The sequence below is a fragment of the Quercus lobata genome, chromosome 5, assembly GCF_001633185.2.
Source record: "Quercus lobata isolate SW786 chromosome 5, ValleyOak3.0 Primary Assembly, whole genome shotgun sequence".
NCBI lineage: Eukaryota > Viridiplantae > Streptophyta > Magnoliopsida > Fagales > Fagaceae > Quercus > Quercus lobata.
The window spans coordinates 610,003-628,249 of record NC_044908.1 but is presented as its reverse complement, the minus strand read 5'-3'; the positions used below and the strand labels follow the sequence as shown (position 1 = coordinate 628,249).

The following is an 18,247-nucleotide window of genomic DNA, read 5'->3' as shown; positions in this document are numbered from 1 at the left end:
TCGTATGCATGTTAAAAACATATAAAACATGTAATTTAACAGTGTGACTTTCAAAATATGAATTACATAACAAGTTATTAGATTAGTTATAGTTACACCTTAAACCCAACTCTCTCTACTTATACACACACTTTTTTCCACTACATCAAATAGGAGGCATTTGTTCTTTGCACAAATTTAATTGGTTTTATTTATTTATTTTTTTTAAAATGTAAAGTACTTCATAATTAATAATTTTTTGAAAATCATGAAATTATTGAAATATATAATTTTGCATGATTTAAGAATGTTGGGCCTAATAAAATGTTGGTATGTGAGCTAGTGATATATAACTCGGTATGCTTGAATACTCTTTTGTATTACAGCAGAAGTCGAGGTCCAATTTTTATCTTAATATTATGATTTTTCGTTGCCAATAATCTTTTAATTCTTTTTTTTTTTTTTAAAGGAAGTAATAAGGCTATTAATCTAATATAATTGCATGCTTTGTTCGGTTTAACTACTTTCCAGTGTTGCTGGTCTGCAAAGATAATGTACTGCACTTAAAAGGAACTGCTAGTTGTAGTTGATACGAAAAACTACTTTTGCTTAGGTTTTGCTTATATACATGTTTGTAAAGTACATTGGGAATTAATACTTTTGTAGGAAGTTCATTTCATTATAGATATCACTGATGAGATGGGGGGATCTTTCAACAATATGGAGTACAAGAACCACAGTCAACAAGATATCTACATTGTGAAATCATCTTATAAAATACAATCAGTTTAAATAAATAAATAAATATCTTATTGGAGTTAAGCCTCAAATTAGTTCAGAACCCATTGCAATGAAAGGTTATACCAGTGCACAAAGCTCCCAGTTCAATACTGTTTTTCGGCAATGATATCATGTAATATCAACAACAGATTGCACCAAGCTTCTACTTATAGTTTCAAATAATACAGGAAAAGCAAAATAACTCAGAAGGATAAGCTATATCTAGAGAGTAAACAGGAAGAAGAAGAAGAAAAAAAAAAAAAATAAAGACGACAAACCACGTGACATTTTTTTTGCTTTTCTGATCTGTTTAATCAAACAAGAATTTTGCAGCCATTTGAAGCATGGATTCACTCATTAGTGCCTGGGGTGTCACCTCTCTGGGATGCTCCTTGATCATTTCCAATTGTTCTCTTACTCATGTTAGCTCGCTGCACTAACCGAACCAGCGCTTGAACAACTTCTGACATTGGTGGTCGAAACTCAGGCTCCGGCTGCCCCAGACAAAGAAAATGAGGACAAGAAATTTAACATTAGTAGAAAAAAACTACAATTCATATATTGTTTCCTTATACAGTTATGGTATATAGTAAATCCTAACAACCAATAATGCAGAATATGCGGTGTAATTCTGGCTCTAGTAAGCTTTTATCTTTCAGCTCCATATTTTATTTTATGCATTACCTGGACGCAAAGAGCAATGACATCAGCAAACCGGGAGAGTGATTTAACTGGGTAGAGCCCTTGGAGCGCTGGATCAACCATCTTGCCAAGAGCGTCAATATCATGGAGCTGAGGTGTTGCCCATCGAACCAAGGATTGCTCAGATCTTGGCCTTGAACTGTCAAAGAATGTTCATATAAAAATCGTAAAGATGGCAAATAATCCCAAATTTTCTATAATCTTGAGAAATATGTACTATTATATTAATCAGATAATGACATTATCGGTATCTCAATGATTTACCTATCAAATGGTTGACGCCCACTAAGAAGCTCCAACATTACCACTCCAAAACTGTATACATCACTCTTTAGAGTATACTGACCAGACATGGCAACCTCAGGTGCACTGTATCCAGATCCTGCATCATGGTTCAATGCCTGCAAATGTAAAAATGAAATACATTTCAGCACTTTTCCCAAAATTGATTATCAACTTAAGTACTCAAACTAAAGTGATCATGCAAAAGGCATGCAAAAATATAAATTAACAAAGACTTTAGTTTTTCTTCCTGCCTCCAAATACAATCAATTGTTCTCAATCTACATTAACTGGAATGACCTAGGATTGAATCACATTTAAATACATTCCTGAGAAACAATTAATTATTTATTTATAATTTGTTGCACTTGTATTATGGAGTTTTTGTACAGTAGATATGGTTGGAAAGATCAAGAACTGCAAAGCTCTGAACCATCTCAAAGTCTGCTACAACATCCAGAATTAACTTCTCAGATATAGTAGCATGTCATCAACACCAATAAAAATTTCAATTAGATAAATTATATAAGTGGTGACTTAACAATAGAGTAAAGAAATATAGAAGCAAATAGAGCAGACCCCATCTTGAGAAATTTTTTTGCAAGGTGGCATAACTCTATTTTGCTTGGAAAAGTCTGATCATGAGAAGTTTGACTGGAATTGTCTAATGCTGCCAGAATATCAAATTCTTCACACTGAATGATGTTATCAACTAGTAAACTTAAAAGGCTCAAAATTTACCTGATCTGCATTTGGGACAAGGCTTGCCAGGCCACAGTCTGAAAGGTGAGGATTGAGTTCTGCATCCAGTAATATGTTGGCTGACTTGATATTTTTGTGAACTACTGATGGAGAGCAAACCTCATGCAGATACCTGAACAGTTTCTTTTTGAGAATCAGGCAACCCATTTACAAGTATAATAGAGAGAAGTACTATGTTCCAATAAAAATCTTGGTTGCCCTTTTCTGTATGGCAAAGTTAACAAATTGAACTTCACACGGCGCAGTTTTTAGATTCTGGCCTTACATTTTAACAAAAACGCACACACAATTGGCAATATATATTCTGTTTGTATCTTTAATACAGTGGAAGTGGGATACCTGACTCCCACAATATTAAATTAAACTAGTATTTCGAAGGAATATAAATATGACACTCCTTCTAAACATCATACAAATATATGTCACCCAAGATGTCCCCAAGAATTGTGGGTCATCAATATACTTAGTAATTGTAACAATAAATGATCTGACCCGGTTCATTGGGCAGAAAAATAAGTGATGGTTTTTCAGTTAATGAAACTGTGAGTCCCATAAGCAACTTTTTGGGGAGAGAAATCTAGGAGTTTCTTGCAACAAAATTTTTATTCCATCATGAGTTATAGCCGCACAAGAAAACTTGATGAAAAGGCAACTTTATGTACTTTTGAAAAATTGTCAATGTTGGTAGAGGCACTAGTACTCACAACACTGAACTAAACTAAGTTCAATATCAAATATTGTTTCCTTTTTCCATCTATAACTAAAGCAATATAGTCCCAATCCCAGTTGATATTAAAAGAATGGAAGAAAGATAGAAAGGAAGGAGAGGGGGGAGGGGATATATGATAGTAAGACTAAGGAACAAAAGAAATCATGTAAATTTATTTTATTTTGTTTTAACAGAAATCAGGATAATTTTGCCTATATATCCACTATTAACTTACTCTAGTGCACGTGCAGTTCCCAAAGCAATCTTGACACGGGAGTTCCAAGTCAACGGCTTGCTGTAATCATCAGACAGATGCAAGAATTCATGCAGTGAGCCATTTTTATGGAACTCGTAGACTAGCAGGTGCTGTCCATGCTCTGAACAATAACCAACTAGCTCTGTGACATTTGGATGATGCAACTGGGAGATGTTTGAAACCATCTCTATGAATTCTTCTGACAATTCACTGGGAAGGGCAGATGAATCGATTTTTTTCACAGCAAGAACCTTTAATATTGTGAAAAGTAAAAAGTAGAGATCAGTAACATCATAATGACAAACTAGAGCTTCTCAGCTTGAAATATAATGTCAATATAAAACGATGTGACACAAAACCATGGACATGGAAAATGAAATTAGTAGGCAGGAAGCATACCTTCCCATCATCGAATTGAGCTCGATAAACTCGTCCAAGAGATCCCCCACCAAGAAGGTTTTCAACACTGAAGCTGCCAGTGGCCATCTGCAGGTCTGCTACCGAGTATGATGTCACATTTATGGGAGCTGCTTTAACTTTCTTGACAACGGTGGGCTTCTTTGAGAAATCATCCTCATCAAATGATTTGTGACGATCGATGGGTGGTGGTCTAAGATTTATTGATGCAGTAGTATCGAAAGCCTTTGTGTTAATTGTGGATGAAGTTTGGATAGACTTCATTTCTGCAATACAATGTTAAAGACAATAAATGAGTATTAAAATCAGACGAAGATAAAGACCAAAGCCATTGAAGCAGATTTTCTTGAAGGTGAAAAGCCAGAATAATAGCAATGTTGTTGATAATATAGACCAGATTAGTGAAGTATATTTACCTGATTGGCAAGAGATTTTTTTATTTTAACCAAGTCTGAATACGTTTAACCAAGAAACAGGCTAGCATATACATCTGATACTGTTATTTTTCCCCTTCAATAAGTAAATGATCTTATTATAAAAAGTGCAATTGAGGCACAACCATGTACACAGGAAGTGTACAAAAAATACGCCAAAAATTACAAATACATCTGCTGTGGACACCAAATATGCTCTACTCTAGTAATGATAATTGCTTTTGTTGATTGATCATGATTGATGCTGAAGGATGTCAAGACATTTTAAGGATTTTATTCTATTATTTTTTTTCATTTATTGTAATTGATTAAAAGTTATTTTCTTTCCTTGTTAGATTAGAAATCTATTTCCATTCCTTCTTTGATGTGATTTGAGAGTTGTATTCAAAGGCCCCAAAATGCAGTATTGTAAGCATTTGATTACATGTTTATAAAATCTAGAGTGGAGGTTTTCTTACAGTGCGTGGTACTGATTCCAAGCAAACCTAGGTGCTGATTCCTGGGTTCCTATCAAATTTGGTGCTTGTTTCAAGCAAATCCGAGGTGCTAATTTCTAGGACTTATCATCTTATCCTTTATTTTCAATTAAATCATATTCTCCAAATTTTCCATTGAATGTAGTCCTGCTAGAACATCAAATAGTTTTTTTCTGGTCTAATTGGTATTGCTGAATTCTATAGGCTAAGGTTAGTTCATTTTAATAATATCAGTTCAGCAATACAAGTTAGAGGTTGGATCTTGGTGTGATGGCAAGTGCTCTTCACCCAAGTGATGTGCTGTGAGTTTGAGTATGGGAATCAGCTTCTCCAAAATTGGGAATACGGCTGCCCACCAACCACCTTTATCAAACCTTGTAGAAGAGGTAGCCTTGTGCCCTTTTGCACTAGGTACAATCCAGTTCAGTTATAGGAGTTAATGGTAAGTCAACAGAGAATTTGAATAAATTAAATATACAGGTCATCAAAGTGGGCATCAGTCAATGAAGTTAAGCACGCATTGTCTTCTGAACTGTGTACTTAAGCAATTCCGTGCATTTGAAAGATCTTTCACTCTCAGGTCTGAATGTATCAATTTTTAACGTCCATTTTCTGTCAAATTATTTGCAACAGATAATTAATTCTAAACATGGCAGTAGGCACAAGTATAACGGTATAAGAGTGTGTGTGTGTGTGTTTTAGAAAAGAAATCTGATTAAACAGTACAGGAGTTAACCACAAATAACAATGCCTATATCCCATTTTGTTTGTCCATCTTATACTCATATTTTAAGGGGAAACCATTTAATAAATTCGTATGAAAACCATTACTGTTAGAAACTTCCCCTCTAATATATTCCTAGGTCACCTCTTATTCATTTCCACTTCAAACTGAGTGAGGATAATTTAGGAAAGTCATCTTCAAAGTAAACATCTATATGGGAAATACTGAAAAAGAAATAAGAAAAGACAAAATGGAATGGTGGTGAGTAACAGAAACATCTCTCCATTTCCAATTAGGAAAGACACAAAATTGTATACACCATCAATCAACCTATCACAACAGCATAAAGGGCAAACTGAAGCAAATGACTGGAGTGAATTCCTAATGATGCTTAACTGCAAAGTATGATGCAGATCTTACCTTGCACTTCATTTGAGGCAAGTGCAGTGAAGGGCTGATGATCAACCTTTTCATTATCTGACAATGACCTCCTGGATTTTCTCTTCTTCATTAAAAAAAATGCAACTATTCCCCCAACAACAAAGATGGATATCACTATTCCTGCTATGCCACCACCCCCTATTCCTGAGTTGTTGCCACCTCCACCCGCATCTGATGGGCTGTTATTGCCACCGGATTTGTGATTTGGATTAGTTTTGCTTGCTGGAGGTGTACCAGGTGGCGGTGGGGGTGCAGGACCTGAGCTCCATGAGTTTCCATCCTTCCTGTTGTAAAGATTGTTCCGATTGAAAATCTAAGAACTTATTTTTCAAATGAAGAATTGTTATGATAATTGATAATAGTATCAGATGCTTACTGCAGATTAATGCCTGTCAACTGTTGAGGAATCCAGCCAGTGAAACGATTATTTTGAACATTCCTACAAAGCACAAAAATAGATACTTTATAAGGATGAAATACTGGATGCTCAAAGGAAAGAGAATTATATTAGTTTCCTACTTAAGCTGAACTTATATTTTAATTACTCACAGAGTTTCCAGGGGAAGATTGGCAAGGACATTAATGGTGCCTGTAAACTGGTTGTTTTGCAAATACCTGTTTAAAGATAGATAAGATGACCGGGGAAGGGTCAACACAATTTACCAAGCACTTGTAAAAGTGTAGATAAATGTTTCAACACTTACATTGAAGTCATACTTGATAGGGAGCTAAGACCCTCTGGGAGGTCACCTGACAGAGAATTGAAAGAGAGGTCCCTGCAGCAAGTAATAGAGATTGTCACTTGCTCCTTCAGGAAAAATCAATCTGAAATATTTTTTTACAATATCCCATCATGATAACTGAGGAGGTGAGTGGAGTGCATAAAGAAAAATTTAAAAATTAAAAGATACAATGAAGAAACGATAGATAGCCCCAAGAATTTGATCAAAATTATAATATTAAAATTTTTTAGCAAAAAATAAAGTCTTCTAAAAAATATTTTACTGAATGCAAGTAAATTATTTTCTTTAAAAAAAATGCTGCCACTTGCAATTTGAAGTTGAGAGAGAAGGAATTTGCTTTGAAATCTTCAGTTAAGCCAACGTGGAAAGACATCTAGACTAGTTTTTGATTTCATTCAAGAGAGGGGAGATCTCACATTGTGGTGAGAGAAGTAAGTTTTCCACTTCCAAAAATATCAGTCAGTTGGTTCTGAAGTTGGTTGTGACCGACGTTTCTGTGCTCCCAAAAAGAAAGTAAAAAAAAAAAAATTTAGTTTGAATGTTTGGAAAAATAGAATCAGGCAATGAATAAGATGAAATTACCCACAGGTTTATAAGAGAAGTCATCTGGGATATGGAATAAGGGAGTTGTCCATTAAAGTTATTATTAGCAAGATTCCTGCATACAAAACAATAGTGATATAAGTCACCAAAAAACTTATGGGAAAAAGTAAACAAAAATAGAAGTCATCAAAAATTTTATGGGAAAAAGAACACAAAATAATAGGAAACAAGTAAACATGAAGCATACAGTTGCTGCAGATTTGGAGGAAGTTGGTAAGGTATCCCGCCTCCAAGATTATTATTGCTCATGTCTCTGCCAAATTTTTTAAATCACCAAATCAATAAAGTAAAGAAAATAATGGATCATTATGACATATAGGACCTCTCATCTTACAGGTTGGTTAATGATTTCAAACTGTCGAGATTGTACCCCATTGATCCAGAAAGTCCAAGCCCAGATAATTTACTGAAACAAAAAATAAATAAATTATAACAGAGTACGAATAAAAGGATTAATGCTCATATTGATGCCCATGGACAAAATATATCAGGGTATGTAATGGGAAATAAAGAATCACATTTCTGTGACTTGTGTGCCTGAGCAAGTAACGCCTTTCCAAGACTGCCCGCATGGATCGCCACCAGTTGAACTCCACTGGGTTAGCTGATTAGGAGAATTTAAACTGCTATACATAACCCTTAGAACACCAGCTGTACATCAAACATGCCACTAGTTTAATAAAATTATCATATAAAATCAAGAAGTTTGCATCAAATTTGCAGAATAGTCATACATTGCCTCCCTGGCTGTTTTTTAAATTACAAAACAGCTTGTTATCAAGTAGACAATGCAGGATCGAGCTATTATATCAGTAGAATAGGAATTCATTTCTGGAGATCAATGTTGAGATGTTGGATGAGCTTGCTAGGTTATGGGTGTAATATACTATTGATTATTACAATATTAACAGACAAAAAGAAACTACAACAACCAACCACAGCATGTTGCTATGGGCAATAGAGGTGGCACAAATCTAAGAAAATGATCCATTACCCCACACCAAAACTCCAGTGAAACTATACTACAATATCTACAAGGATAATGCTAGAAATGTACCACGCTTTGCAGAATAAGAAATTCAGTAGAAGGAAAAGAGAACATATATTCATAGCATTCACAGTATTTGAGACAAATGTCAGAAGTTGAGTTTTAAGTAACTAATTAAGCATCTTTGAATCAACAAGAACTTAAGCTGCCACAAATTTCATTGAAAAGTATGTGGTTAGGAGTATGAACTGGTTTTTTGGAATAATCCCAAAAACTAAAATCTTCACATTTCCTTGGGTCAACATTCTTGTATAAGGCACAACTTTGAGTGACAAATAATAGCTCATCAGTTGTTCCCCTTGCCTAGAATCTATACTTATCTAAAAACAATGTCTGTAAGCATTGATGGAGCTTTCCTCCTCTTGTGTCACATTGGACTTTTTTTTTTCATCTTCACCTTCTTGGCTACCATTCGAGGACTGCCTAACATATGCTACACCCACAATTGCGCATTACTCCCACAAAGCTACAACCATGCTTACTATGCTTTTGACTCTCTTTTCTCTCCACCAAAAACCAATTGTTATGCCTCTATACCGCACTAAGTTAAGAAAATTGATGCAAGACAACCTAGGCTTCCCACCTAGATTAATCCCACAATAAACCTTAGGCTTCAGCACCTAAGGTTGTTTGGATTCACACTACCAAATGCAATGTAAACTTTTCATGAATAATCATTGAATAATATTAATAATTGTTGGATAGTCTCATTACAAAATAAATCATTTGGAGCTTTATATAGAGCTTCCAGGATTCTCAAGAGATAAAGATAAACATTCTAAAACAAATCCTAATCGAACTCAAATACTAATCCAAACTAATCCTTATCTAAGGATATGAAATTCAATCCCTATCACAACTCAAACTAAAAAAATAAAAACATTAAAATCTAAAATTATCCAATGAAAATCCAAAATAAAATATTGAGATAGTTTCTAGTTATGCTCGTGCATCAAAAATGGTCTCAAAAAGAAGAGTCAAATCGCCTGCTTCAACGAATTGGTTTTTCTCTTTGTTTAGTGTTTGCCCACCATGGCTTTGTATGTTGTTAGGCAGTATGTTCCGTGATTTGTGCTCCAACTGTATAAGAAATTTACAATTAAAAACTTAAAACAAAAGTCATTATGAAATATACTTATCATTGCGCTTTGATTTAAATGGATACAAACTAGAAGTGTCCCCCCAAAATTTTTTGCATGTATAAGCCAGGATGACCTACACATTCCTGAGATGACTAGAGGGAAATGCTTAATTTTTCAGCCCATTGACAGATTGTTGGAAGCTGGGCAGGTAGGTTTTTATGTGATGATGGATTTGTAAAGATGACCCATCAAAGCACAACAATGATGAAAATAGTAATGCTCAATTTGTTGCCTATGAAAAGACTATAATGGAGGCCTGCTGAAAGGATGGGACAGGAATTATCCTAGATCCAGACATAGACGCTTACATGAAGGTACATCGAGCATCTCATCCTTCATGTCTCTCACCTTCATTATGTACTATAATGTTTTATGATTGATAGCGAAATCATGGCCCAAGAGGCCCATTGGGTTCATTGTAATATAACAAGCTCAATTATCAAGATGTAGCTGTCAAGGGCTCCCCACTGCGGATGTAGGCCATCACGCCAAACCACGTTAAATCCTTGTTTTGCTTCCACTCTTTACTTTACTTTTCTCTTCTCTTTCTCAATTACTCAATCACACAACCCTTTAACATTGTATCTGAGCCAAATTCATTCTTGTCTAACCATAGCCACTAAATTCTTGCGTCTTCTTACACAACCAAAAATGAAAAAAGTTAGCCATAGTTAATAAAGCTTTTGGTCTTGATTCTCAAAAAAAAAAGTTGTCACAAATACTTTGATGTGTGAGGTGCCGCTGCTATAGTCACCACTACAAACACATGGTCTCTTTTCTCAATATGCCTCTGAAAGATACTCATCAAGTCACTTTTTGTAAGATTGTAAGTTTTAAGTTGAGATGGCTCCATCTGCTTCTGCAATGCTTCAAGTACAGAAATGCGAACACTAATACTCTACATAATGATTGCCACTTTTTCCAAGCTACATATTTGAATTTAGCAATATTAATCGGTCCTACCAGTTCACAAAATCGTTTTAAGCTTCTAGGCTCCTCTAGCATAACAACTGCAAGTACAGCCTCTAGTTGCAACGCAGTCACCTACACAAAGGACACACATTCAATCCCAAGACTTCATCGATAGCACAACCTAGACCATGATGGACCCAACCTACTTAACACAACAACTCAGGTGCTTTAACATCAGCAAGCAAACCAGCCCCCATCAAGATCGGCAGCCCACAACGTAAAGCTCATGACCTTCTCTTGGACAAGGTTGGCAATCTCAAAGTCTTGGAGTTGCATAATAGTTGGTCTCAGCCTCCCTGGTTCGGTAAAGCGTCTTTGGATGGTGCACAATTAGAAGGAAAAGTGCTGACAATGGGGCCCCACATGGCCAGCTTTCTAGACAATACAAAACAAAACAAAAAAGAAAAATGCTTCCATGTCAGCCCTAGCAACATAGCTGGCCATGTTGGTGCTCCATGTGGCATCAACGCATGTCACTCTAAGACATGAGTCAACAGAGGATCCTATTTGTCATAGCAGCTGTCATTCCAGCCTGATGTCAGCCTGTCATCAGTGCCATGTCAGCAACACACAATCCTACCATTTTAGCCAGATAATATAGGTACCATATCAGCTGCCTCACCAGCCTCATGCACACCCATGCAGGCCCATTGCACAAGCATCCCGCTTCACCCTGTGACCTGATCACTCTTGAGCTTCTGTGAACCACATGTTACATGCGTTTCCAGACTAGTGAAGTTATAAATTCAAGACCTCACAAACTCAAGGTTCCACCTTAAGTTTGAGGGGGTGTTAGAAATATTATGACTCAAGAGGCCCAAATTTACTTATAGAACAAGCAAACTAACCTTGGGTTAGCCTAGGGTTCTCTAGTATATAAACCCTACATTGGAAGTTCAATATTTAGTATACAAACCACGTTAAATCCTTGTTTCGCTTCCGCACTTTACTTTTCTCTTTTTAAATCACTCAACAACTTTAACAATAATTACAATTTGTTTAACAAGCAGTTTATACTAAAGAACTGGAAAGAGCTCTTCAAACATGCTACATATTAAAGCTCCTTCTCTTTAACATAAAAGTAATGGAATTTGTCCCCATGTAATTAATTTTTTTAAGCCTATTGTGGCCACGGCATATCAGATTTTGATGTCTTTGCTGACACACAAGTTGGAGATGCCATGAGAAGAGGTATCTCTGATGGTCAAAAAAGGAGACTGACAATAGAAAACTTGTGAATATAATATTTGAGTTGTTATTAATTCTTTGGTAAGGAAATAATTTATTTTCTAATCCAATTCACTCTAGCATCTCCTTTCTCCTATAGGTCATTGGGGGAGCTTATTACAATGTATACAAACTTCTCAATCACCATCACTATCACTTCATTTTTCTTCTCATCACAAAAGAATTAAGTCACATGCAGTCTCCAACCTGTACCTGTAGCTGAGTACTTTTTGGTCTCAATGTGGTGCATTCCTAGGTCAATTCTTATTTCAAGTACTTCCTAGATATGTGAGATTTGGTACTACTCAAAAGAATCCAAAGAGGCTGATTTGTTCATAGCATATTACAGACTTAAGTTATGAGGATATATCCATCAAAGCTAATTTGTTCATAGCATTTTACAAACTCAAGTATAGTTTCATGCCTATTTTTAGTGGTTGTTTGAATGGTTGCTTTGATATATTTGAGTTAATTTTTCTGTGTATTGCATTGGTTAGCAATTAGGCTTTTTCTTTTTTGATAAGTTGGTTAGCAACTAGTTCATATCTATATATATCTAAAAGCTGATGCGTAACACTTATTGTTGCTACACTTCTGTTGGGCCACATTAGCAACTACATCATCCACCTACCTCCAACACTTTCTCTCTCATTTTTAATTATTTTTCTCCTTATTAATTTCTCACCTTACAATTACCATTCTTCTAACATTTCCCCCTCACTTTTACCTTTTTATCTCCCCACTACTCTACCTTAACATTACAATTCCTCCATCCCTTCATCTTCCTTTTATTTTGAATCTTCCTCTCTTCATATTTTGTCTACACAAAAAGGTGAGTACTCTCTCACTCTCTTATTTTTTTTTCTTTCTTTTGGCAGATTTTTAGTCTTTATTACATCTCTACTTTAAGTTGATGAATTTTTGTGTTGAACTATATTTTGGGTTGATGCGATTTGGTTGTTTTTTTAATTTTTTTTCTTTGATTTGGTTGTTTTTTAATTTTTTTTCTTTGATTGATAGATGTTATCCTATGACATTATATAGCATATAATGATATAATGTTATTTTATTACGTAGCATAGCTTGAATAGTTTGGCATTTACAATCATACCTTTTGTTTTGAGCATTCTTCTACTCTTCTTTTATATAAATTTGCTATATCTCTCGCATTGTCTTCCAAAAAAGGTGATTACTCTCTCTCTCTCTCTCTCTCTCTATTATTTACTCTTTATTGCTTTTGATTGATGAATTTTTGTGTTTTTTTGTATCTCTACTTTGGGTTGATACATTTTGGTGGTGTGTCTTTTGAGTTCGCCGTCACATGTACTCTCTCCCCCTCTTGTAGTTTCGGTTTGAGTTAATTCTTAGATATTTTGGATGTGAGAATTTGAATTTATATGAAAATAAAATTTACATAGCTATGTATTTGAATGTGTCTATCAATTATTAGAGTAATTGTAAATTTGTGATGAGGTTTAATTATCATGATAATCTCCTTAAGAGAATGAGAAATTTGAAACATCAAAAAGTTCAGCTGAACGCAAAAAAAGGAAAACATAACCCACTCTAACAAAAGTTTGAAGAATCTAGACTACATCAAAAAAGAATATATCAATCAAACACACCCAAAGTTTCTCCAAATAAAATAAACACCCAAAATATATTTGTAGAGATAGAGAGATAGAAAGCACTTGAATGCACCCTAAGGCTAAGGGAGAACATCTAGATCCAGTCCCTTCAGGAGGATCAGTCAACAAATTAACTATTGGTTAATGTTTAGATTCTTAGAAGGATCAATCAACATTCAATAATTGTTTAATATATATTATATACAGCTTGTTGCAAATCTGTGAATCTCTCTCTCTCTCTCAAAGACCCCCAAATGGCCCCCCATGAAGAAAAAGTCAATCTTAAGATCTTTCAATCTCGTTAAACCCATCATGAAGAGCATCAAGAAACTTAATTTATTAACAATACCAAGATATAGATTGCAAACACTAGAAAATTACATCAAACAAACCTTTGTGAACATTACAAACAGTATTATTTAGCAAAAGAACTCCTCCCCACGTACTATGGCTAACAATGTAAGAGTTATACCACCACATCCACAAGCATACCAATAGATCATATCAACACCTAAAACTTATAGCAAATGAATCACTGGCAAATAAAAAGAGAATGATGCAAAAGCTCACACCCTAAAGGTAATAATTGCACACTCTTTTCCCAGTACTCTAACAGGGTAAGTGTAATTAAAGGCAGCAACTTTCATTATCAGAACTCATCCTCCCCAGTTTCTTTAACACATTAAAGAATCCGTGCAAACACTTAATGCAAATATGGCAAAGCAAAGAGTTCAATACACAAGAAATCGTTAATTAAAGCCATAACTAGCAGGCAAGTGATGGAACTCAGAAGAAGCAAGCATGGAAGTATAGTAAAAGAATGCAGATTTGAGCTAAAGGTTAGCCGAATGGAAATGGATAAGGAGTTATGTACTGACCATCATTTGGATCTGTGTCGCCATTAATGGAACTGGGTCTCCACCCCAAAATGCAGAAGCTGAAGACCACCAACACCACCTTCCAATCCTCCGACATCTCTCTCTCTCGGAGCCCAAAATCTCCCACACCCAGATGTTATTTTTACTCTCTCTTCGTTTTGAGAGATTGTATTTTATACATTTGTAGACAATGCCCCCAGTAAAGCTGGCAGGCACGAAATGCCACAAGAATCCAAAGCCACAGAAAGCTTTTCTTTATATTTTTTATTTCTTATCACTGTTTTCTTTTTCTTTTTTATATTTAAATTTTAAATTTATACTAAATACTAGGAGTAGTAGGTGTTGCTTGGTTTTCCTTTTTTTTCTTTTCTTACTAAAAAAATACAAACATGTTTGTTGGTGTATTCTTTTCTTCTTTTATGTCTTTTTTTTTTTTTTTTTTTTTGTTCATAACTTCGTATTAAAAAAAAAAAAGAGAAAGAATCAAAGTAAAATATAGGAATAGTAGCTTTCATAAGGATCACCCGCATTTTAAGTTTATTTATTTAATGGGTATAGATGTTAATAAGCTATCAGTAGCTCTCATGACACCGTCAGAGATTACTTTGAAGCTATAACCAAGATTTTTTTTTGGTAAGATGGGGTCGTTGAATAAGAATTAAGAATTAGTCTTAAAATGACCAAACCTTTATTATTTATTTATTTTATTTTTGTTTCCTGAATAAACCAAACTTTTAAGTAACAGTGAATGGGGAGCGAACGTGAAAAAGGAATTTTAACTACCGTGACTTTGATCACGAGACAATCTCGCTTGTTTACTTTTTTGACTTTGTGATGATCACATACCTGTATATATATTATTATATTTTCTTAATAAAGTTACTATTATTAGTATTATGTAGATAATAATCACCCAAGGAAAGGCAACTATTGGAATTTACTAATATTATTTATCAAACAAAATAAATAAAAAGGCAGCTAAAACTTTGAAGAGCCCTATTACAGGAATGTCAAATGTGGCATGTGGGAGTGGGAGGGACCATGCTCATAGCTGGCAACGATTTCAAGACTCAAGATCCTCTTCCCTCTGCACTCTGCATTTCGCTGACTTTCACTTCACTTTTATTCTTCGTTTGTCCTTTCAATTGATTTTCCTTTCCCATCCAAAAACATAATAAAAAAACAGTGATTTCATTTCATTTCAATTCCCTGTATGTTGTGGGTAGCTAATTAGAACTGACAAAATCAATTTAACGGAGTTTTGTTATCAGCTATTACAAGTTTAAGTGATAAAAAATTTTGTGACTTAATTCAATCTTCATGGAATGAACTTGAATTTAAATTTTATTCACTAGTGTAAAAACAAAATCATCTTTTTTTTTTTTTTTGGTTAAAAAAAAAAGGGGAGAGAATAAGAATTTCTATACATATTAAGGTTTCAAATTTTTGGACTAGAATTATTATAGCATCTTACTTCATGAAATGGTTATTTCCTATTAAATGAAATTATTATTTGTAGAATAGAATAGATGACTATTTTTTTTAGAAAAAAAAAAAAAAAAAAAGACTTTAAAGAAGTAGATTACAAAATTGAGCACTTATAAAAGTGAATTTTATATAGTATGAGGGTCATTTTATTTATTTTTTATTATTATTATTATTAGTAGTAGTAGTAGCAGTAGTAGTAGTTACAGGAGATTCAAATCTTAATTCTCTTATGTAGTAGGCTATATCATTTAGCTATAAGATGCTTAACAATAGTATTAAGTTTCTAATGCTTGTATTTAAGGAGAACTTATTTTATACATCTAATATATTAGGTCTCTGTTAAGAGTCTTGTAACTCAATTTATTGGTATCTCCTAGTATTTACAATGGAGATATTTAAAATTCAAATCTGTACTCTTCTTTGTAAGTTTCTCCCTTACATAAAGGTAAGACCCATAAATGAGACTCACCTTAATGTGACTGAGGATATGATTGAGTACTGTGAATAATTTCACTTATTGAATGTTAGTGGCAAGTAACATAAATTGAAGTGGGAGATTTGAGCAATGACAATCTTATATAGTTCCAAATCAGTGGTTTTAAGTTTTTAGTGATATGAATATAACTTTTGCATTAAAACTTTTTTTTAGTAAATACCAAAACCTTTTTGTATTAAAATCTTTTATAAAGACACTTTTCATTTTTATTGTCCCAATGATAGTGATAATAATAGCATAAAGAATGTTTTTTTTTTTTTTTTTTAAGATATGATATTGTCTCAAACCTATGACATATATTTCATGATAATTGTTCTTTATCATTAGATCAATACATCAATTGATTTTTAGTGAAGATAAGGAGTGAAACTAGATCTCTTATTCGGCAATGATGGAGTTTACTATTTAAGCTAATTAGAACTCATAATAACACAAGAATGTTAAGGATGTTTAAGTTTTAAGTAAGGATTTTTGTTTAATAAATTAAGTAAGGATCTCATTCGCTAATAAATCACATGAATCAATAACTGGGAGGATTATATATTATACATTCAATTGGGTCCTCAAGAATCCATTAGGAGTGATCCCAAATGCTAAGGGTGGGGGGCGGAATACTATTAGGTCATAAGGAGATTCATAGAAATGTTGATTTTTTAAATGAGTTAAAGTTAAGAAAATTAATAATATTGTATATATGATTCTTTGTCCTTTGATTGATTAGGATGGAAAGAATAATAATGACACACACCTCATTCAGATATTTCTTTTGTTGGCAGCCAAATGATTAAGATGGCAAAGTTTTTTTTTTTTTTTCCCCCTATAATGGTAAAAAAAAAAACTTTAAATAATAGTAATAACTTTGTTGGGAAGGCAAACAAAAATATGCTATTGCTAGGTGACAAGTGTTTGAACAGGTGGAATATGTGTCAATTTGTATGAACTTGGCCAACCAGTGTTAAGAATAATTCATGGAATTGATGATGACGCATTGAAAATAAAATATGATTAATTTGTTGACAAATTCAAATTGCAGGTGTAATGTAATGGGCAGTCACCATTCACCAACTCACAATTCACAAATCGTTGGATGCACGCCGTGTGTCAACCTGCACAACTGGGCCCCGCCCCTTAAGTTACGTCCGCAGTCGGTAGTCGGTTGTCGGTGCCCTTTACCCTCTTCTGAGTTCTGACCAAACTTAAGCTTACAACTTCTCTCTTAACTTATTCTTTTGTGTTACCAAATTATCCACGGATTTGTCTGCCAGACTGCCACTATCTGTGTGTTGATAAATTTAGGCGCACAGGTTTGTACAATTAGCGGATTCCTGTTTTAGAAAAGTTCCATATACTTTCCAACTGCAATATTACTGTGAATTGTTACTATTTTTTGTTAGAATTTTTCTAGAAAATATTTTGGTACTGTACAGTGTACACTGGTTTATTTACTAGCCTTAAGGTTTTTTTATTTCTTTCTTTTTATCCTAAAAATTTTTATTATTGCATTTTTTTTTAATGAAATGGAAATGAAATTTTATTGGGTAAATTCTTAATATTTACACTATGTGTTAGTTTAGTTCTTAACATTTTAAATGTGTCAGTTTAGTTCCTAAAGTTTTGGTATTATGTCAAGATAGTCACGTTAAGTGATTTATAAAAAATACCGATATGGCTAATAATAAGAATAAAAAATAATTTTTATGCCATCTCAAATGCCACATGTATTGTTGATGTGAAATAAACTATATATATAAAAAAAAAAAAAAAAAAAACCAATTTAATGAAAACCTCACATGCAAAAATGTTAGACAAAACTGGGATCAAAATTCCTAAGACTCTATTTGGTTGGGAGAGAAGATAAAAAATGTTGGGAGGATAGAAAATATTTTGATTTTTTATCATATGTATTTGGTAGAGATGATGGAAAAGTAGAAGTGTAGACACCTTATTTTATACCCTTTAATAAATTTTAGTCCTTAGCCCCAATGATAAACTTAACATATGTTAACCAATGGTAATTAAAGTATTCTCAATTATTTAAAGATAATCACAACTCAAAAGTG

General features: G+C 33.8%; 1 protein-coding gene across 1 annotated transcript; it reads right to left on the bottom strand.

Moving 5' to 3' along the window:
• Positions 1 to 732: 732 nt before the first annotated feature.
• On the bottom strand, positions 733 to 14,457 carry LOC115989466 (protein STRUBBELIG-RECEPTOR FAMILY 6-like). The gene is made up of 16 exons (XM_031113151.1): positions 14,204 to 14,457; positions 7,827 to 7,959; positions 7,643 to 7,714; positions 7,496 to 7,561; positions 7,292 to 7,363; positions 7,122 to 7,199; positions 6,667 to 6,738; positions 6,512 to 6,577; positions 6,339 to 6,401; positions 5,942 to 6,246; positions 3,870 to 4,153; positions 3,450 to 3,721; positions 2,485 to 2,617; positions 1,726 to 1,862; positions 1,444 to 1,600; positions 733 to 1,253 (listed from the first exon to the last, which is right to left on the bottom strand). Exons 1-16 carry the CDS (start codon positions 14,298 to 14,300, stop codon positions 1,110 to 1,112), a joined length of 2,151 nt encoding a protein of 716 aa, XP_030969011.1. The 5' UTR covers positions 14,301 to 14,457; the 3' UTR covers positions 733 to 1,109.
• Positions 14,458 to 18,247: the final 3,790 nt, after the last annotated feature.

Bases quoted from the DNA above. Each gene is read 5' to 3' on its own strand.
- LOC115989466 (XM_031113151.1), bottom strand. From the start codon at position 14,300: ATGTCGGAGGATTGGAAGGTGGTGTTGGTGGTCTTCAGCTTCTGCATT. The intron at 6,247-6,338 runs GTAAGCATCTGA...TCTTTACAACAG, and splicing joins TTGACAGGCATTAATCTGCA to GAAGGATGGAAACTCATGGA. The intron at 1,254-1,443 runs GTAATGCATAAA...TGTCTGGGGCAG, and splicing joins TCATTGCTCTTTGCGTCCAG to CCGGAGCCTGAGTTTCGACC.